The sequence below is a fragment of the Dioscorea cayenensis genome, chromosome 18 (genome assembly GCF_009730915.1).
Source record: "Dioscorea cayenensis subsp. rotundata cultivar TDr96_F1 chromosome 18, TDr96_F1_v2_PseudoChromosome.rev07_lg8_w22 25.fasta, whole genome shotgun sequence".
Taxonomy (NCBI): Eukaryota; Viridiplantae; Streptophyta; class Magnoliopsida; order Dioscoreales; family Dioscoreaceae; genus Dioscorea; species Dioscorea cayenensis.
In genome coordinates this window covers 21212878-21234831 of record NC_052488.1, presented here as the reverse complement: position 1 = coordinate 21234831, position 21954 = coordinate 21212878, and the positions used below count along the sequence as shown (strand labels likewise).

Sequence of the window (21954 nt, the reverse complement as noted above, 5' to 3'; positions counted from 1 at the left end):
ATTAAATTTATATACATGCACATCACTAATTTTATACATGGATAAGAAATATATAATTAGGAGGAGACATCGATGAATATCGAATGAATCATTACCGGAGATTGAAAGGACAAAGATATAGCTACAAGATGACACAAATTAGTATCAAAATGGAAACAAGAAACCGAAAGTTAAGTAGGGAAGACATAATGTACTGGAAAAAGGATTAAAGATGAGCCATTGTTTGAGATTAGTTTAACAAAGTATGATTAGGTAGAAGATGGGGGAGAGTTGGGATGGATGATTGCATCTCTAATTCTTGTTTGCTAGGTTGCATGTGTAGAAGAATCCTTCTTTCCATCATCCTCCCATGTTTCTCTCAACCCAGTAATGGCATATATATATTTGTTAATATATATATATATATTAATTTATACACAAGGAAAGGCAACTTTGCTTTGAATATTAAATCAAGGCAATCTTATAAGCTAATGGCTTGCTTTTTCTCTTTTTCTCTAATTTAAGGGGGGACAAGAGTCTCTTTTTCTTGGTGCTAGATATAATGCCAAAACTTTATACTTGCATTCTCTTTCTATGCATGCAAAATGTAATGCCAAAACTTAGTTGTCAAATCTTCTTTGTGTTTCTTTGGTTTAATGATCACAATATATCAAGATGTTTGTGTAATTATGCATGCTTATCATTAGACTTGCATGCAACTCTTTATTGATCACTTATATTCTTAACTTGCTTCATTGCATCATATCGGTAACAATCCCATGTGAAGAATTAATTATCTATTTTAGTTTCTAATCTGTACTATACATATATAAAAACAGGAAATTTTATATAACAATTTTAATCTATTTTAATCAAACCATATATACTGCCCAAACACTGAGACATTAGAGAAACAAAACATTCAGAAACTCTACATAAATGTGTATAAAGTGATTCTTAAAAAAGGGGAAAAGAAAGAAAAGACTTGATGGCCAACTAAAAGCAAGAGTGATTTTGCAAAAAGCTCCCTCTCTATTCTATATATATATATATTTATAAATATTTATCAAGATATATATATATAGAGAGAGAGAGAGAAGATAAGGGGGTGAAAGTGGAGGAATAATGGGAGGAGCCACCGGTGGGGTAGGGTCACCTCTTTTCACAACCCAGCAGCCACCAAACAAGACACAGCTCGCCTCCTCCCATCTTTGTCTTTCTGAAAAGGATTCCCCTTACCATCACCTCCCGGTCACCTTACCACTCACCCTTTTCTTAATTAAACTTTCTAATTAACTTAAATTATTATTACAAGACTAACAGACCAAGTCAAAAGAGATACTTATATACAGCCTGGATGACTGGATCCATCAGCTTTTAGATTTTATCCATTTGTATGTAGGTCCTTACTAACAATATTTTTTTTTTTTTTTAAGAAGAAACTTTGTTTATGTTTTATTTTAAGAGAGTAAAACTTAAGGATTAGATTACGTGTAAATTTTATAAATGATAAGAATTAGAATTACTCCATGCAAATATGGGAATTAAAGACTGTTTTGTATGTTAGTGAAGAGATGTTTTCCTCACACTGCCAAGGGTGGTGGGCTCAAGTTTCCAAGTAGTGTGATTGGGCCAGTCATCTCTTTCTCTTTCTCTCTCTCTCTCTCTCTTTTATTTAAAAAAAAATAAATAAAAGAAACGTTTTATATTTGATTTATATGAATAATAACATATATCTGAATGGGTGTGCAGAGCATACAACAACAATCCCAAATAACTACAACACTCATGATCCCCCTTCCATCCATGAAAGCCCAAACAAAGCTGTTCCTCACTCACTCTCTCAAAGCAGCTGTTTGAAAGCTCCCTTCTTATATATGCCTCTAACAACAAGACACCTCTTCAATCCATTCCCAAGACTCTTTCTCTCTTCTCCCTTACTCTTCCTCTTCTCCTTCTCCTTCTTCTTCTTTCCTTCTTATTTATATCCATATCATCACCCTTCAACCATCTTCTTTGTCCTCTTTACTCTTACATAAAAGAAAATAAGAAGAAGAAGAAGAAGAAGAAGATGTTTGGAGGTGGCTCCTCGCCGGAGACACCGGTGGAGACAACTCCACCGGCTTCACAGACACCAGACAATAGTGCTAGCACAAATAAACGCAAAAGAAGACCTGCTGGCACTCCAGGTAAATATATTTCATCTTCAATCTTTTTAATACTTCTAAACAACAATTATAATTATTATTGTTATCATTATTATTATAGTAATAATAATAATAATAATAATTGGGATTTGCAGACCCAGATGCAGAAGTAGTATCTTTATCACCAAGAACACTGCTAGAATCAGATAGGTATGTATGTGAGATCTGTGGACAAGGTTTTCAAAGAGATCAAAACCTTCAGATGCATCGGAGAAGGCATAAGGTACCATGGAAGTTGTTAAAGAGGGAGGCCGGTGCCGGAGAAGCTAGAAAGAGAGTTTTCGTCTGCCCGGAACCAACTTGTCTTCACCATGACCCCGGCCACGCTCTCGGTGATCTCGTCGGAATCAAGAAACATTTTCGTCGGAAGCACAGCGCCCACAAACAGTGGGTTTGTAACCGATGTGGTAAAGGCTATGCGGTTCAGTCCGATTACAAAGCTCACTTGAAGACTTGCGGCACTCGCGGCCATTCTTGTGATTGCGGCCGTGTCTTCTCTAGGTATATATATATATATATCTTCATTCATTTAATTATTAATCATTAATTTGATTATTAATCTTTGTCTAATGATAAGTTCGGTAGCACAATTCCCTAAGGTTTTTATTAGTGTGATCTTATGTGACTTCAAAAGTTTCAACAATTCAAGACATACAATTACCAACATCATTATTACTCTGATTATTATTATTATTATTGTTGTTGTTATTGTTATTATTATTATTTTTATAGAGTGGAGAGCTTCATTGAGCATCAAGACACTTGTAATGCAAGTAGAACACGGCCGGAGTTGCAAGTGACGCCGGTGGCAGCAGCAGGTGCAGCTGCGTGTTTGTCGCGCACGGCGTCGAGCCCGAGCCCGTCGAGTGATACGAACTTCAGCGCATCGACATGGCCGGGTCTCCGAATGCCGAAATCAGCCATGTATTTAAATCCAGATAATACCATTCATTCTCACAACCTTGAGCTTCAACTCATGCCTTCATCCACTCCACGTATCACTTCCTTCACTTCTCCGGCCATCTCTCCGGCTTCCGATGAGGCACATGTAACTAAATTACAGCTTTCGATGACTAACTCCGGTGAAGAACCAACTTCCAGTGCTGTGATGAGGATCAAAGAAGAGACAAGAGAGCAGTTGAAGCTAGCAATGGCTGAGAAGGCAATGGCTGAGGAGGCAAGACAGCAAGCGAAGAGACAAATGGAGTTAGCTGAGGAGGAGTTCACCAATGCGAAGCATGTCCGGCAACAAGCTCAGGTGGAGTTAAACAAGGCTTACATGTTGAGAGATCAAGCTACAAGGAAAGTGAACTCAATTCTTCTACAAATAACTTGCCAAGCTTGTAAACTAGACTTCCAAACAACTCCGGTGAACGCCGACGAGGTCTCACTCGCCGCCAGCCATGTTTCATCTGTTGTCACACAGGATGACCGGAGGGTCTAAACAGTATATAATACATAGTGACAGGGGTGCATGTAACTATCTTTCAACGTGTTTCTCAATGTGATCATCATCATCATCATCATCATCGTGATCATCATCTTTTTTATTTTTATTTTTATTTTTATTTTGTGATTGTTTTGTTTCTTATTATTCTTTTGATTTTTATGAACAACAAGTATTTATAAGCAACACTAGTCTATAATATTTATATATTTATATGAATGCAAATGGGTGGGAGGAAACAGGAGAGCAGTGAAATGGGTACTGAGACAGATCCAATGACATGGTGTTTAGAGCCAGGAGTGTACTACACAGTGGAAGGCACACTACTAGCAGTTCATCTATGGAGGGAGGAGAGGGAGAGAGGGATGGGTCACTGTAGACTCTTTTGTACTTTTTTTCTCTTTTTTTAATATTTTTTTCATTGCTTCACTCTTTATGTATAAACTAATAAGAAGAAGAAGCTCATGTACATTGATGCATCAACTGGCATGGTTTTCAGTGCCAGTGTTTAACAAGAGACAGAAAACCATCTCTATCTAAAGTCTCTAAATCTCTCTCTCTCTCTTAACTTTCTCTGCAGCATCTTTATCACAAGAGAAGGGACACCAGAAGGAGGGTGGCGTTAACTTGTGGAACTGCTTGTGCTACCGTGTCTGATAGCAAAGGCCAAACAAAGGTGGAACATGAGGAAACCCAGCCAAAAGAGAAGAGAAAACCAATGGTTTTTTGCCTGACTTCTTGGGCATTGTGCTACTCTCTTTAAATGGCCCTGCACTGCAGTGGGCTCTTGCTTTCTTTCTCTTCACTTTTTCCCATTGTGATGAATGCCCCCTCCTGCATTTCTTCAGGTGTGTGTGTGTGAGTGTGTGTGTGTCTGTGTGAGTGTGTTTGTCTGTGTCACAAAAGATAATAAAGTTTTTCATTAAGATGACAGTACACTTGTTGGTGAGACACCATTACATTAAATCTCATTCATCTCTCTTTATCTTTTCTCGCTTTCTGTCAAACTTGTAATCTTGTTTGTAGGTGTATATATATGTACAGCATTGATGTGTCTCTTCTGTATCACCTTACTTTATGTTTGTACTCTTTGCACTGTCTCTGATGCCATGAATGAATGCATGAATGGATGGATGGATGAATGAATGAATGAATGAATATTAACAGAAGAATTCATAATCATCAGTGGACTTTTAGACTTGGTCTTCAAGGCCTCCAGGCAATTATGTGACACTCCAATTGGCAACAACCCATCAGTAAAAACAAAAAAAGTCCATTTATAGAGCATGATTCATTGATAACTGTAAGGTTTACATAGCTTAATCAATGACTAATTCATGTCCATTTGTCTGTCTAGCTGAAAAATATTTTTAACACTTTTGATTATGCAAACCTTGATATTTTCTCAAAAAGCATCATCAAATCAGCCATTGTGACAGAAACAAGATTGACAGCTGCAAAATTAGTTCCATTGTTGTACAATTCCAACGGTAAAGAACAATTAGGAAGTTTAAAACTACTTTTCTGCAGGGCTTGGTCAAGTGTATGAATTGAATTATCAGTCTGATTACAGTATTTCAAAAACAATGTCAATTCACAGCTGAAACAACATCGCATAGTTCTCATCTTTGTGTAATCATATAATCGATAACTATCATACTTTTCAAGAACTTTTAAACGGGTTGCCGATTGGAGAGAATGTTTCACTGGATCATTTCCCTCAGTGTAGATACATGAACTGAACTTATGACAAACACTACATCAGCCCAGTGCCATCTTTAAACTAGCATCTAGTTTGCTCAATTAAATGGCTTAAGGCCTATGCTAGTTTGGCAAGCAATAAAGATGAATTTGATCTTCATAAAAAAATGTAAGTTCATGATAAAGCCTTAACACAAGAGCCTATACATGCTACTCTAGGACATGCATTAGCAGATTACCAATCAGCATCACTGTCAAGAATCAAGGAAAGCTTCAACAAAAGATGACAGTGACCATTTGCCGTTTTGAGTAACAGCAACAAAAATCAATACCATCATTGAGAACTTGTAAACCATTGGACTCATTGCAATCCGTTTTATGGGTAATAAATTTCCAATCCACTCTATCAACTTGGACTAAACTAATATCCACTAAATTCCTCGGAACAAGGATAACATGGAGCTTTAGCACAAAGTAGAATGCAGAAACAAAAGTCAGAATTAACTAAGATACATAGCTAAAGCAATTTAGAAGTTTCTCAATGCAAGATTAATATTCATATATCAAGTAAACAACCTTCCAAAGAAATGTGAATCAAATTTCCTGAACAGTCACCATAATTATTTAGTACGCAAAGTTGCAGAGCATACACAGGATGAGCAAACACATACAAATGCAGACACATACAAGCCCAAGCGCATGGCGCCACTGAAGGATAACCCAAGGCAAACCATAACATACAACGCGGAATTGAGGTAAAGGTAAACCAACAGGCCCAGAAAATTACACAGCATAAATAAAGGCTGAAGAAATGGCAAGTTATCAGTGGATAGCGGATATATTATACAAGGCACAGAGAATACAATGACAAATTTGAGGCGGAAAGTAAAGCGAGAAGGCTTTCTACTCATACTCAAAATAAATCTAAACATGACAGCTCTGTTCCCCCTGAAGTTACAACTAGAAAGAGAATGAAAAAAAGAAGAACATCTCCAATAATTAACAAGGTCAGAACCTCAAAATGCATGCAAAAGGATGAGAAATGACAGCAAAACTAACCAGAAAGCCTCTGCCAAAGATCCACATACACAATAAAGACGCTCAAATGCAGAAGGCATACCCTAACAGAGCATATATGCATTCTACACCTTTACCTGATTGTTACGAACTTGTTGGTACCATGCTTAGCCCAGTAAGCCCTTAAATCAATTGGATTAGTAAGGTCATGCCCCTCGCCCGTCAGCTTCTCCAGCACTTTCTTAAAAGCTCCTTGGGTCATCTTCCTCCCAGCAATGCGTGTGCCTCTTCTTTTTGTACTCATGGGGAGAGGATACATAGACATGGTAGTAGTGCAGCAAGCCGATTGCCAACCACCGATGCCCCACCGATAGCATGGTTGGGGGTTCCCTGTGCACGAGCAGACAGGTGTTGGAATACCCGAAATGTCCAAGTCAACCCCATTGATAACCAAACAAGCATTCCTTGTGTTCCTCCCACGAGATGGTCGTACAATTCCATTCATGAATTCCTCCCTCGTGTCATTAGCCTTCTTAGGTTTCTTCTGCTTCGGTGCCTTGTGAGTGCGGCCCAGGTGCCTCTTCTTTGAAGGGGCATCATTTCTAACTCCAGCCTCATCCACTGTCGGGATCTTCTCCCCAGATGGCTGGAACATTTGGAGTGCGTTAGCCTCTGGGTGTTCAGAGAAGACATGATAACCGTGGTTCATGGGGAACACATGCTGCATCTTAGGATCCCTGGTTTGGTGCATCCATCCATTTCTCATGAACTCCAATGGAGCTGGAGGATCAGGGACACCGCACGCACGGCTGAGGAAACCACCATCGGCAAGGAAGGGCTTCGTGGCCCTTTCAGCAACTGAGGACATGAGCTGCAGCCCCAGATTGCCCTTCAGGGGCTGCTGGTAACAGGGCCAATTCTGAACGCCAAGTCTGCCATCACTATCCATATAAACAGGATTCGAAGAACAAACAAATTATGGCAAAACTTAAGAAATTTTTATATGTTGACTGGTTTCACTCAACCCATCTGCCTTGTTGCGCGGAATCTAGAAAGCCCATTTCACCAGAAAGAAACACGGTTCAGAGAAATGCATCAATGGAAACTAATATCCAAAACATGAATTGAACCAAACAATATGGCAGAAGAAAGAGAAGTGAATTAGACAAAGCATTCATAAGTTCAATTCTTCAATTCGCCATCCTACAGGACATAATGAAAAGAAGAGAAACCATGGAAATTGAATAACAGCTAAAACTTTTTAGAGTTTCTCATAAGCACATCAACCACATTGCATTTCTCTGGTCATAGCATCACACCAGAATACAAGAATCACAAACACCTCCTCAAATCCAAAGGCATTGGCAGAAGGTTTCAAGCCACAATACACATTGATTCATCTCTAATAAAAAAACCAATCAACCACCAAAATTATCAAATCAAAGCATAGCATGACATGAAAATATGCAAATGTATCAAACTAAAAAGTTAATAAAGTAAAAAAAAAATTCCATCTTTCTAGTTTCTACAGTTATAATTCAAAAGGTAAACGACATTGCACCGCTCGCCACAAATGTAGAAACCAATCGGCCCAAAATGATGAAGAAAAAAAGAAGCTGAAATCAACAAAAAGGGCACAACTTTCCTCAAAAAGGAGCCACTTTTGAAAGGGAAAAAGAAACCCTAACCTCACAAAAGAACCATAACAGTGAGGAAATCCCCTCGACAACGCCCAAATGAACACCTAAATCAAAACCTAGCAACACACATTTCCAAAATATGCCAAAAAGGTATCAACTTTTCAAGGTTTTCCAAACAAAGATGAACAAAAGAAACACATGAAACTCAATAAATTAAAAGAAAAAGGAGAAAACCCAAAACTTTTAACCAAGAGAAAAACAAAAATAAAAAACTCACATAAGAAATGCCAAAATTAGGGCTTTACTATTCCATTACAAGTAGAGATTGAAAGCTAAAATCCAAAAACTTACCTTTGAGAACACAGTGAGAAAACAAGAGAAATCACTCTCTAGGGTTCTTCACCAGCACATGAGAAAGAGATAGAGACAAAGAAAGAGGGTACTAGAACTTTATATATATATATATTAATAAATTAAAATTTATTAATTAATAAATATTTTAAAAAGATACATAAATAAACAAAAGTGAAGATTAGGGTTTTTGTGCTCTTTTTGGATCTATTTGGGAATGATATAACATTTGATATATAAAATTATCTATTAATATTTAATACATATCATTGTAAACATGAAAACACATAATAAAACCAAACTCTTGTTTTATTTATGAGTAATTAATTATTAATCACATCAGATAATAATTGAAACCCTAAAAATAGAAAATAAAAACTATTTTTTGATGAGGATTAATGCTCCCAAACAAAGTGTAGCCAAGAGAATAAAACTGGTGGAAATCAAAGCCTTGTCCAAGAACTTATCAATCTCATTGTTGCCATCTCCAGAGAATCTCTTTTGTTCCACTGTGAAACCATATCCCACTCCAACTCCAGTTGCAAGCAACAAAGCAATCACCTGTTTCAATAAAATAATAGTTCCAAATTAATTTATTTTTAATGCTTAATTTTATGCAACTTTTTTTTTTTTAAAAAAAAAATTTCTTGTGTAGCTGCTGTTGTTGCAGCTCTAATTAATTTTTCTTGTGTTTGAACTTTGAATTCATGTATGTGTTTATCTCCATGTGTTTCAATATATATATATATATATATTTCATGTCACATATATTATCCACTTTTTTTCAAAAAAAAAAAGTGGATAATATATTATTAGAAGATTTTTGGCAATTTTTTTGAATATTTGATTGTATATTTATATAGTATAATTAATTTACAAATATTTATGTAGTTTCCTGATATAACTAGAATAATTATGCATAAATAAGATATAATTTTATGCTACAAACACAACTATGAATAAAATACCTTTTCACCGCTGCTCTCTCTCTCTCTTTCTCTCTCTTTATATATATATATTCTCATAAAAATCATTTTTTATATATACTTTTATTTGTTTATACACCAGAAAAAAACACAAATAATATATTATTGTCAAAATTAATTTTCCTCCATTTTTTTCTATAATTTTGACAGCTAAAAAAAATTTGGAATAAAATCATACTTTTACAAATTTTTAATTAAGTACTATTAAGTATCGATCATGAATATATATATATATATATATAAGAGCCAGTAATTTAGGAAAATCCCTAGATTTTAAATCTAAGAACATTCACAATAGCCATCATGGTAATCCGATAGTTGTGATCATCATAAATAGTGTAAAACATGTTCTATAGTGTTATACAATAATTGTAAACAGTAAAAAAATGTATAGTACTTATATAAACAAATTGCCATTAGATAATGATTCAACGGCCATAAGTAAAATGTCCTTTAAAAATAATAATTTAGGGACATCCATTTCCTTATATATATATATATATATATAAAATAAATTATCACTGCTTTGACAAATATGTACATATGATAAAATATTTTTAATGAGGGCATATATGTAATTATGTACATTTTATAATATACATGCAAATTAATGGCATGTAACTTTATTTGTTGTATTTAATTTGATTTACATGTAGATATAATTTCGATTATATTAAACAATGAAAATCTCATTCTAAATAACATTAGATCAAACATATCTAATAAAGTATCAAAGTTGGTCTTTTACGCTGTGTGTTTGTGTGTTTTCTCTTTGTCATATCATTGTTTTATTTTTATTTTTTTAATAAATGAGTAATTTATCTATTTTTTTAAAAATAAAAAAATAAATCACAATTGGTATTAGTATATTACCAAATCAGCGAAATGAAGTAACAAAACCGCTTGATCATCACGCACGAGATGGTTTCCATTTTGAACATAATAGGAAGCAAATAAGATTTGAATGAGAGCATATGTTGCTCCAATCACAGCTACCGAAAGAATATATCTGATCCAAAAAAAAAAACAAAAAAAAAAACAATTATATGTACTAATTAAATGATTAAGTGCATGCATGAAAATGGTTAATTAATTAATTGCTTACCTATAAGCATAAATGTCTTTGAAATGAAGTTTAGCTCCTCCTCCAAAATCAACATTATCTGTTGCTATGATGATGATTGAAGCCACAAGAGAAGCAAAAGTGAGAAGCCATAAGAGAAGCACTGTGATTCCCCATGTCTTCTTTGAAGCCATTTTGTTAACTACTAATATTAATCTTAATAATCTTTCTCTCTTTTTATATCAACTCAAATTGCATATCTTATCAACTAAATTAACCTGTTTATGCTTGCCATCTTTTGCTTAATCTTTTGCTTAATCACTTGTTAATTATGGTGTACATGTTTGTCCACATTATTTTGGATTTTTACATATATGGTGGATGTTTAAGTACACATTGAATATGAAGATCAATGCCGTCCATTACTGTGTTTGTAGGATGTTTTGCCATTTGTGTTGTTTGAAAGAAAAAAAAAATGGTTAGCTTGATTTATGGTTAAGTCTTGAGTTTATTTATTTAGTTGGATATTATATAATATTTAAAGTTTGCATGCATGGGTTATTGGATTAGTTGGCTTTCTTTTGTATATATTAAAGGGAAATAGAGAAGAAGAAAAGATCATGACAACTGCATTGCTTTCAATAAAATTATTCATTGCATCAAATATAAATATTACAAAATGAAATGAATGTCCACATAATCGCCATTTAAATATATATATATATATATAAATATATCAATCTTATTTTTTAAGAAGAACAATAATGGCCAAGGTAATTGTAGCTCCAAGAAGAAAACCAGTGGAGATCAATATCTTGTCCAAGAAATCATCAAGTTCTTTAAAATCCTTTCCTAAATAAATCTTTGCTTCAACTGTGAGTCCAAATCCTGCTCCAACTCCTGTTGCAAATAATAATGCTGCAACCTGTTGTTCATCACCAACATCTACATTAAGTTTTAGTACTACTAAATTTATACATATATATGTGTATATATTTATCATCAATTAATAAGAAACAAATTGAAAACTTCTTAAAAGTAAGATGGAGTACCAAATCAGCAAAATGAAAGAATCCCAAAAGAAGATCATCACGGATCATATGCTTTTCCTCAAAAGCATAATAAGTAGCAAATGGTAACTGAAGAAGAGTATATGCACATCCAATCACAGCCACAGAAAGAACATACCTTAATTAACACAAAGTTAATTAATTAAGTAGTAATTATGATCCTAAAAACTTTATAATTAATAAGTAGATAAACATATATATATACTGATTAATTGATTACCTGTAAGCATGAACATCTTTGAAGGTGCCTTTAGTGTCTCCTAAGTCAATGCTATCAGTGGTAAGGATAACAATGGAGATTATTAGGAAGATGAAGGTGATGGTCCTTAGAATTAGTATGCTTGCACCTCTCTTAGATGCCATTTAATTCTAATTCTACTTTTTAAATTAAGTTCATGTGTTCTTCTTTTATTGTGTTTTCAGGGCGGAATTATCTATAAATAAATTTTGTATTTATTAGATTTCGATAATGTAGATGTGTATACATCGTTGAGTCATTAGGGTACAAATATTTTACAAAAGTACTAGATTGGCGATGGTTTTGATATTAATGGTATTAGTTTTATAGAGGTATTGATAAAATTAGGATGAAACCTTTAGATAAATATTCATTTATTTTATTAAAAAATAAATAAATGCTATTTTGAAAAACAACTCGGCCCTTGGTTGATGTTCTTCTTTGTTCTTGTTTGATGTTCCTTGTTTTTCCCTTTTTATTTCTGGTCGTGCTTAACCTCTGGTGATCCAGCCTTCTTCTTAGTTTTTCTATTGTTTTTGTTGATTTTGTGTCTTGTTCTGTTGCAATGGAGTTGTGGTTTATTCATTTTTTTTTTTAAAAAAAAACAACCTCTTCTTCAAATATATTATTTAATTATTGAATCCATATTATTATGTTTATTAATGTTTCTAACATTTTCTAATATAAAATTTTATTATTTTGATAAATCATATGTATTGATTATTATTATTATTATTTTTTAACGTAATGCAGATTTACTCTTGTTTTATTATTAATAGAATAATAGAATAGGAATTATCTTGTTGAGACCCCCATGAATCAATTTAAACCTCAGATTTATATTTACTCCAATTTTTCTGAAGTGAAATGTGTGCTATCAAAATACTTGCAATTTATAAGAAAAATCAATCGAATTTTTTCAGCATGCCTTCAACTTGATCATCTTATACTCTACTTTTTTTGTGTGTATATATTTAAAATATGGATATTCTTGTCGGGACACATCGTGTATCTCGATTACTTCCCTTGTGCAAACAAAGTTCACCTAAAACAAGTGAGACCACTCATAGGGGAAATTCATCAAACACATAAAGGGCATAACGAAAAATTGTGGAAAACCCCTCAAGACGAAGGGAAAAACCACCCCGAGACAGCGATGTCCTACGATCTTTCTTATATCAATAATAATGGGATTATAAAGCTCTCTAATACACTGAGAGGATCACATACACCATTAAGAGTAACACACTCTTGGTTTTACTACATTACGTCATCATGAAATATGGAATACTGAGGAAAATAAAGAACGATTATCGAAAGGAGCGATCGATGGAAGTCAAACCACTAGATCACACCTTCTCTTGAGCAAGAGGATTGAGAAAGACCACCACCCTCTCAAAAAACCCTCTCTCCCTTTCTTTCTTTCTTTCTTCCCTTTTTTAATTGTTTTAAACTAATTTATTTTTCTTCATTCTTTTATGTGAGAGGTAAGTAGTTACTTACCCATGTGACGCACACATGAGAAGGGACACAAGTTGGGTTGGCCCAACCCCAACAAATATATCACTATCATTAAAAGAAAGCAAAAACTACAACAACACGACCACAAATAATATCACAATAAATCAACACAACAACATAATAAATCAAGAAAAAAGATAGTCCACAAAAAATATAGCTGGAAGAGATAACAGAAGACAATGGAGCAAAAAACTCAATAAGCAGGCAAACTCCTAACAAATTAAGAGAGTCCAATTATATATTTACGTATGCATGTGTGTGTATTATATTCTCAAGAATGAAACTTAAGGTATGTAAATAAAAAGATGCAAATCTATAACATAAGAGTTAGATTGTGTATGAATGGCCCCACGCCCACATAATAGAATGATATCCATGCGGCGCTTTGCCATTCATATCAAAGACACAAAGGATTAGAGAGAGCATCATCTTTTCAAGAACTAAATAAACAAGTAATCAAAGATTAATAAACATATCATGAGATGAGTTGGCATAGATCTTGGGATTTATGTGAGAGGAATTTGGAGAATATGGGAGGTCTCATGGGTTTAAGATCTTGTTTTCTTTTCCTAATCTCACTTTACATGGTATTAATATTAATATATATATATGTGTGTGTGTGTGTGTGTGTGTGTGTGTGTGTGTGTGTGTGTGTGAATGTACATATATTTATATACAATATAAAAATTAACTTTGGGTCTCCCATGCATGCACACACATCAGTACCCTTGCCAACCTTGATCATCGCCAACAAGATTATGATTCATAAGTGTTTAAAGTTTAATTAGTTAGTTAATCAACAAAATCTCTTTACATGCACGCACACACACGCACACGTGAAGTTCATAATTAAGCACAAGCATAATTATGATGTATAATCTTTGATTAATGTTATATATAAATAAGATTATGAATGTGCGTGTGTGTTACTTATGCATTCCTTTTTTTGGATTCTCTATTGACAAATGTTCTTCTGTCTTCTTCAAGAGTACTCATTCAATATATATTTTTTGTTAATTTTGTTCAATAATCTCGTTCTGTGTGATTGAAATAAATAGTTAAATTATGTTTCCCATATAATAATTTATTGAATCTAAATTAAACTATAAGTCTATAGCTTTGAAAGCACAAACGAAAAAAATATCATATGTTCTTCTCTTGGTCATCTACCATTGATCTAAAACTCAAAGAGGCTTAAATTCAAGGATTTAATGACAACTATCAAAATACAATCGTATGTTTAAAAAAATAATTGTCAAAAAAAAAAAACTATCAAAATACAATCTTAACTAATATAGGATTCTTTTTCAATTATTAATTCTACCTAATAGCTTTTGAGATTATCATTCAATAAAACAATGACATACAAACGACGCATATATAGTCATCTCCGGAAAAATTTTGTCGATCTTTTTACTTATATTTCACTCTTATTCTTCTTATCCTCCATGCCTTTTTTTTTTTTAGGAATGTTTAATTATTTTTTACCATTGGGCATATCTCAATTTAGTTCTTCACTTATTTTTGTTGAACCAGTACCTTTTTTCTATCTATAATATTCATCTTCACTAATATATTTTAGATCGTTAATTTATTTTTCCTTAAAGAGAAATATCAAAATTGCTTGATGAAACTTGAAAGTTTCACATCCCAAAGCAAGAAAGAAAGATGGAAAGAAGAACACTTTAATACAAACTTGAATTGGAGTGTTGTGGTACAGTTTAGTGCAGAGGTGGCGTGCTAAAGGATGACTATGATGACCTTAAAAATAAAAAATAAAAAATAAAAAAAATATATATATATATATATATATATATATAAATATGTATGATAAATAATAAAAAAGGGCAAGGTTAAAGATAGGAGCATGAAAAGACCCAACCCATTCCCACGTATTCCCATCTCCTTCTCTTTCCTTATCATTACTATGAAGGACCCAAGCGTGCTCATTCTTTGCCATTTTTATTCTTTGTTTCTCTCTTTATATAAAGTAAATTTTGGTCCTATTACTTTTACTGTGTTATAGATGTCCAGCCTGATTTTTAGTTGATCTCATTGAATAATTAAAAGTTCCGGTTGGTCCCCTAACAATTATAGTTTTTATGTAGGTGAGCAAGTTGGGGGTCTCAAATAAAGAACTTAGATTTTGGTATAAAATCTCTCCTAAGAACTTAGAATTTTTGATGTGTTGTATGTTAACAATTATGTGATTTTTATGATCTCAGATATATATATATATATAGAGGATATATATATATATATATTATGAGGATAAGTCACATTAAAAACATAGTCAAATACATAATTAATATCTCAACACACCTGACTATCTTCTCGGTAAGACACGAACATTTTATGTAAGGGACTTTGAGCTAATACGTATTTAATAGCTATTATTTTAACACTAAATTTTGATTTTTTTTATTTCTGTTTTAAGTACTTTTAAAAACTTTAATTACTTATATATCTTGCATATATATTGACTTTCATATCATGGCCTTCTTATAAATTCATAAATTGTTTTTAAAATTAAAAAAATATATATTTTTTATTTAATTCCATGTAAATTCTAATGCAATGGAGTTTTGTTTGTTGGGTATGCCACAACACCATCCATGTTAGCCCAATTTTCATGTTAACTCAAAACATAAACTAATTATATATTTTGAAATATTAGAAACACATCAAATACAAAAGATCAAAATAACTAAACAATATTAAATTTTTGAAAAACCACTAAGAAAATAAAAACATAGGGACAAAATGAAGAGATTGAAAATCACTTTTGGAAGTTGTTACTACTATTTGTCACAGTTTGGAATTTTTAGGTCCTCGTGTGGATGAGCTAGGTGGTCGCTTCACTTTCTGAAGGGACGCCAGATTTTTTTTTCAGGCTAGCTGGTGTTGTTTTGACTGGGAGATTGTGGAGGCTCCGTTGTCCTCCTGCTTGATATATGTTGTGATATTGTTTTGTGTGACCTCAGAGTGTTTTTGTAGCCATTTCTTGTGGCCTTGTATCTGTTTGTGTTCTCTCATGTCTGTCTATGCTCATTTTTGGGTTGTGAGTTATTGTTTTTTACTTCTTATTAATTAATAGTGGTTTATCCATTTTTTTAAAAAAATCACTTTTGCACTTTGATCTTTGGTTCTATATTATCATATACTGTTTTATATGTAAAGAAATCCACTTGTATGATAAAATCAACAAACCCCACCATGAACTATTATTACCATTCTTTTGAGTATTTGAGTGTTGGTGCAGTGAAAATATCCATACCTTTTATCATTCCTTTCATTTTTATGGATCTAAAGATTTATCTATATATTTTTTTTAACGGTAAAGCCTGTGAATATATATATATATTATAAATCTTTTAATAAAAATAGATAAATTATAATTTTATTAAATAAAAAAACTGTTAAAAAATTAAAATAAAATATAGTACAACAACCGTGCAAAGACAAAATCATATAATTCACGAGTTGTGAAGGCAAAATTTAAACCCAAAAACAGTGGACAAAAAGAATGTACTATTAATACTTTGGAAACAACCGGGAAGAGTATCATCAATCTTTAGTGGCATTGGAGTGAATTAGACAATGCTTTTATAACATTTAAGTATTATAAAGTAAACTTTAGGTTATGATTTTGTACATCCCTAAGTGCCAAGAATTAATGGCCACTAATCAAACCTCTATATGAGTCTTCCAAACACTAATTATGTGCAAATGCCTCTAAGATTCCTTTTTCTAACCTTTATAGCTCTCATATCCTAAACACTAGTGATACCAAGTTCTTCAAGCTTTAAATGTGCCATGAATTTAGCCTTTCATAAACAGGGCATGGTCCTTGCTAATTAATAGAAAAACAGAAAAAATGTATGATAATTTATGATGTTTAACTTATGTTTTTAAGTACTTAATCATTTTTAAAATTTCTGATAAAGTTTGGAAAGAACTTTGAGTAATGCTTAATGAATAATGTTCTGATCTTTACTTCAAAAAAAAAAAAAATAATAATAATGTTCTGATCTGATAGCTCGTCTTTATCGAACCAATTATTCGAAAATCGATCAATTATTTATCAGTCTTGGATTCAATAAAACTTGTGAATAATTGAATCATAATCAAATGCTAACAAACAAACTTGAGTTAATATTTCTGATTTCACATCAAAGATTGCAATAATAAAAATTTCCTCTTTGAGTTATGTCATTTCAATGCCACAAGAAAAAGTAACAGCACAAAGAATGTGTTTAGAAAGACTGTCTTGCATTATGCTTTATAATTTGTGTGTTTTTCTTCTTTCTTTCTTTCTTTCTATTTGAGCACAATGAGCATCAGCAAGTGCATCTAAAGGCCTAACACAAATTATCACTAATGAAAAGTTGGCAAAGTGAGCAAAGGGGACACCATCTCCTTCAATGCAATTGATGTCTTATTTTTATGGTGGGCCTTTTGAATTTCTCTTTTTGAAGAACCATTCAATTGTGTTCTTCTTTGTTATATATATATATATATCTTAATCTTTACTTTATATATTTGTATCCTAACATAAATACACAACTTGAATTTCAAGCTTTATAAGCATAAAACTCATTTCCTTTCTGCAACTTCACTACAATGAAGAATCCTCAGAGTCTTTGCTTTTCTGTTGTTCTTCTGCTTCTTTTCATGTCATGCTCTTCACCATCTTCTTCGGCATTCGATCACGAACAAGACATGTACACGAGTCCGAAGACTGACGGAGAAGCTCTGTTTCTGTTCAAGAGTGGAACAGTGAAGGACCCAAATGGAGTTCTATCAACATGGCAGCTAAATAGGAATGTTTGTGATTGGTATGGAGTTTCATGCACTTCAGGAAGAGTATATCAACTCAATTTAACCAATTCTCATCTCTCTGGATCTCTTTCTTTCTATGCTCTTGCATCACTTGACATGCTATCACTTCTCAATCTTTCTTTCAACTCTTTCTTTATAAACTCCACTAGTTTGCTTCAGCTCCCTCATGGATTGACTCACCTTGATCTAAGTTTCTCCGGTCTAACCGGCGTCATTCCGGAGAACTTCCCTTCAGTTTATCCAAACATTTCCTATATTGATCTCTCTCACAATAACTTAACCGGTTCAATACCGAAGAATCTCTTAGCAAATTCGGAGAATTTACAAGTCCTTGATCTCTCCTTCAACAACTTAACAAGCAACATCTCCGATTTTAAATGTGCAGAAATACTCCTGCATGAATCTTATGCATTTTGATCTCTCAATGAACCATTTGACTGATCAAATTCCATACTCTATCTCAAACTGCACCAATCTGAAAACACTCAACTTGTCATCCAACACACTCACTGGAGAAATACCGAAATCTTTCGGTGAATTGAGAAGCTTAGAGAGACTAGACTTATCAGAAAACCATCTGATTGGTAACATTCCTGATGAATTAGGCAATGCATGTGGATCTCTTCTGCAACTCAGGCTTTCAACAAACAACATCTCAGGTTCAATTCCCAGCTCTCTGTTCTCATGTTCTTCTCTTCAAACACTAGACTTGGCCAACAACAACATCTCTGGTCCAATCCCAAATAATGTCCTTCAAAACCTTGTTTCTTTGGAAAACTTACTACTAAGCAACAACTTCATATCTGGATCATTTCCGAGCACAATCTCAGCATGTAAAAAGCTCCGTATCATCGATCTTAGTTCGAATAAGATAACCGGTTCAATGCCGGTAGACATCTGCATCAACAACAATGAACCATTATCATCATCTTCACTCGAAGAACTGAGAGTCCCTGATAATCTGATCACCGGAAACATACCGCCACAGCTCTCGAATTGTTCTCAGCTCAAAACTATCGACATGAGCCTGAACTATCTCCAGGGACCGATACCGCCAGAGTTCGGCCAGCTTAAAAACCTCCAACATCTGATGCTATGGTTCAATCACTTGCAAGGAGTGATCCCTGCAGAGCTAGGCAAATGCACAAAGCTGGAGAATTTGATACTAAACAATAATCTGATCACCGGAAACATCCCACTGGATCTCTTCAACTGTATAAACCTTGAATGGATGTCACTCACAAGCAACAAGATCACCGGAAAAATCCCACCGGAGCTCGGCCGTCTTTCAAGACTTACCGTACTCCAGCTTGCAAACAATAGCTTATCCGGCCAAATACCAAAAGAGCTCGGCAACTGCACTAGTCTGGTGTGGCTTGACTTAAACAGCAACAAGCTCACCGGCGAGATCCCACCGCGTCTCGGACGGCAGCCCGGTGCAAAGGCATTAAGTGGCATTCTCTCTGGAAATACTCTTGCATTCGTTCGAAACGTCGGTAACTCATGCAAAGGTGTTGGAGGGTTACTTGAGTTCGCCGGAATACGACCGGAGAGACTACTCCAAGTGCCAATGTTGAAGAGCTGTGACTTTGCAAGATTGTACTCCGGTGCTGCATTGAATGGCTGGACACAATACCACCAAACTCTTGAATATCTTGATCTTTCATACAATGAGCTTTGTGGGAGCATTCCGGAGGAGTTTGGAGACATGATGGTGCTTAAAGTGCTTGACTTTGCTCACAACAACATCTCCGGCGAGATTCCGGCAACGTTGGGCAGGTTGAGGAATCTTGGAGTGTTTGATGCATCTCATAACCGGCTTCATGGGAGCATACCGGAGTCATTCTGCAACCTCTCATTCTTAGTGCAAATTGATCTTTCGAACAATGAGCTCACTGGAGAGATTCCGACGAGAGGCCAACTGAGCACACTTCCGGCGAGCCAGTATGCCAACAACCCTGGACTCTGTGGTGTTCCATTACAACCATGTCAGTCACCAAACGATTTCACTGCCAACACTCAAAGAGAAGAAGAAGAAGCTCGCCGGAGCTCCACCGCCGTGGCCACATGGGCTAATAGTATAGTGCTCGGAATACTCGTTTCCGTTGCATCGATCTGCATTATAATAATATGGGCAATTGTGATGAGAACTCGAAGAAAAGAAGCCGAAGAAGTGAAGATGCTCAGCAGTTTGCATGCCATGAATGCTGCCACAACTTGGAAGATAAGCAAAGAGAAAGAACCACTTAGCATCAATGTAGCTACGTTTCAAAGACAATTGAGAAAGCTCACCTTCTCTCAGCTCATTGAAGCCACCAATGGCTTCTCTGCAGCCAGCCTCATCGGCACAGGTGGTTTCGGAGAGGTCTTTCAAGGCCACCTTGAAGGATGGCTCCAATGTAGCCATTAAAAAACTCATTCATTTGAGCTACCAAGGAGATAGAGAATTCATGGCAGAGATGGAAACACTAGGCAAGATCAAGCACAAGAATCTAGTGCCATTGTTGGGTTATTGCAAGATAGGTGAAGAAAGACTTCTTGTCTATGAGTACATGAAATTTGGAAGCCTTGAAGACATGCTGCATTGTAAGAAAGACGGCGAAAAGGCGGGATTGAGTTGGGAGGAGAGGAAGAAGATTGCAAGGGGTGCAGCAAAAGGTCTCTGCTTCCTTCATCACAACTGCATACCGCATATAATTCATCGAGACATGAAGTCGAGCAATGTACTAATCGACGAGGAAATGGAAGCAAGAGTGTCCGACTTCGGCATGGCAAGATTGATTAGTGCATTAGATACTCATCTTAGTGTGAGTACACTTGCCGGAACACCCGGTTACGTGCCACCGGAGTATTATCAGAGCTTTAGGTGCACGGCGAAAGGCGATGTTTATTCATTTGGTGTGGTAATGCTTGAGATATTGACGGGAAGGAGGCCGACCGATAAGGAGGACTTTGGTGATACTAACTTGGTTGGGTGGGTGAAGGGCAAGGTGAGGGAAGGGAAGAAGGAGGAGGCGGTGGATGAAGAGATGGTGAGTGTGAGCAATGGGGATGAATTGGAGGAGATGTTGAGGTTCTTGGAGGTTACATTGAGGTGTGTTGAGGACTTTCCTTCTAGGAGGCCTAGTATGTTGCAGGTTGTGGCCCTGCTTAGGGAGCTCAAGAGTGATGTTGTTGCTGCATAATGTATGTGTGTATGTGTGTGTTTGTTTCTTTTCTTTTCTTTTAATTTATTGTTTGTATAATTAGGTTGAGAGTTTGTTGCATGGTTTTAGTTTATAGTAGTTGCTTGTAATAAGATTAATATATATATAGTGTAGTGTTTTGGGACTTTCTTTTTGTGGATGTGTTTCGTGTTTGTGTTTGGTATAAACAGTTTCTTTGAGGCATTTCATCAAACAGATGATGTTTCTTCGCTTTGGATTTTCATTTATTTTTAGTAAATTTAAATAAATAAATACTAAACAACTATCAAAGATGGTACAGTGCGGGATCTCATCTACCTATTGGAGGTGTATCCTGAAGCTCATTTATGCAAGGAGCTCAGTTATGCAAGGAGCGGATAAGGGATTATGTTGGTGAGATGGGGGATAAAAAATCTTGAAAACTTGCTGGGAATGACTCTTTCTCGATGAAGTCTTTTTTATAGCTATCGGATAGATGGTGGGTTGCGTTGCCCCGTGTCAAGGTTCTTCTAGCGAAATTGATGCCCGAGAAAGATAAATTTTTTTAACTGGTTGGTGTGGAAGAACAAAATTCTCTCAATAGAAAATTTCGAAAAACGTAGGTGTAACAAGTTACCAATGGCAACCTGTGTGTTATGCCACTTGGGGATGGAGACTGTAGATCATCTTTTCATTCATTGTCCTTTTGTTCGTCAAATCTGGGAGTA

The 21954-nt window shown here is 34.7% G+C and overlaps 4 protein-coding genes across 4 annotated transcripts; 2 read left to right on the top strand and 2 right to left on the bottom strand.

Annotated features, from left to right (window-relative positions):
* The first annotated feature begins 1732 nt into the window (after window positions 1-1732).
* LOC120281626 (zinc finger protein SHOOT GRAVITROPISM 5-like) lies at window positions 1733-3748 on the top strand. The gene is made up of 3 exons (XM_039288316.1): window positions 1733-2168; window positions 2282-2687; window positions 2919-3748. The coding sequence occupies exons 1-3, from the start codon at window positions 2051-2053 to the stop codon at window positions 3628-3630; spliced, it is 1236 nt and encodes a 411-aa protein (XP_039144250.1). The 5' UTR covers window positions 1733-2050; the 3' UTR covers window positions 3631-3748.
* A 2383-nt stretch (window positions 3749-6131) lies between these two features.
* On the bottom strand, window positions 6132-8425 carry LOC120281614 (protein Barley B recombinant-like). The gene is made up of 2 exons (XM_039288304.1): window positions 8343-8425; window positions 6132-7399 (listed from the first exon to the last, which is right to left on the bottom strand). Exon 2 carries the CDS (start codon window positions 7298-7300, stop codon window positions 6485-6487), a length of 816 nt encoding a protein of 271 aa, XP_039144238.1. The 5' UTR covers window positions 7301-7399; window positions 8343-8425; the 3' UTR covers window positions 6132-6484.
* A 295-nt stretch (window positions 8426-8720) lies between these two features.
* LOC120282913 lies at window positions 8721-11824 on the bottom strand. The gene is made up of 6 exons (XM_039289745.1): window positions 11682-11824; window positions 11444-11579; window positions 11137-11316; window positions 10434-10624; window positions 10202-10337; window positions 8721-8903 (listed from the first exon to the last, which is right to left on the bottom strand). The coding sequence occupies exons 1-6, from the start codon at window positions 11822-11824 to the stop codon at window positions 8721-8723; spliced, it is 969 nt and encodes a 322-aa protein (XP_039145679.1).
* A 5968-nt stretch (window positions 11825-17792) lies between these two features.
* On the top strand, window positions 17793-21384 carry LOC120281704 (serine/threonine-protein kinase BRI1-like 2). The gene is given in 3 exon segments (XM_039288403.1): window positions 17793-18434; window positions 18436-20430; window positions 20432-21384. Coding segments are annotated over 3 exon segments (3402 nt in total). The 5' UTR covers window positions 17793-17843; the 3' UTR covers window positions 21248-21384.
* Window positions 21385-21954: the final 570 nt, after the last annotated feature.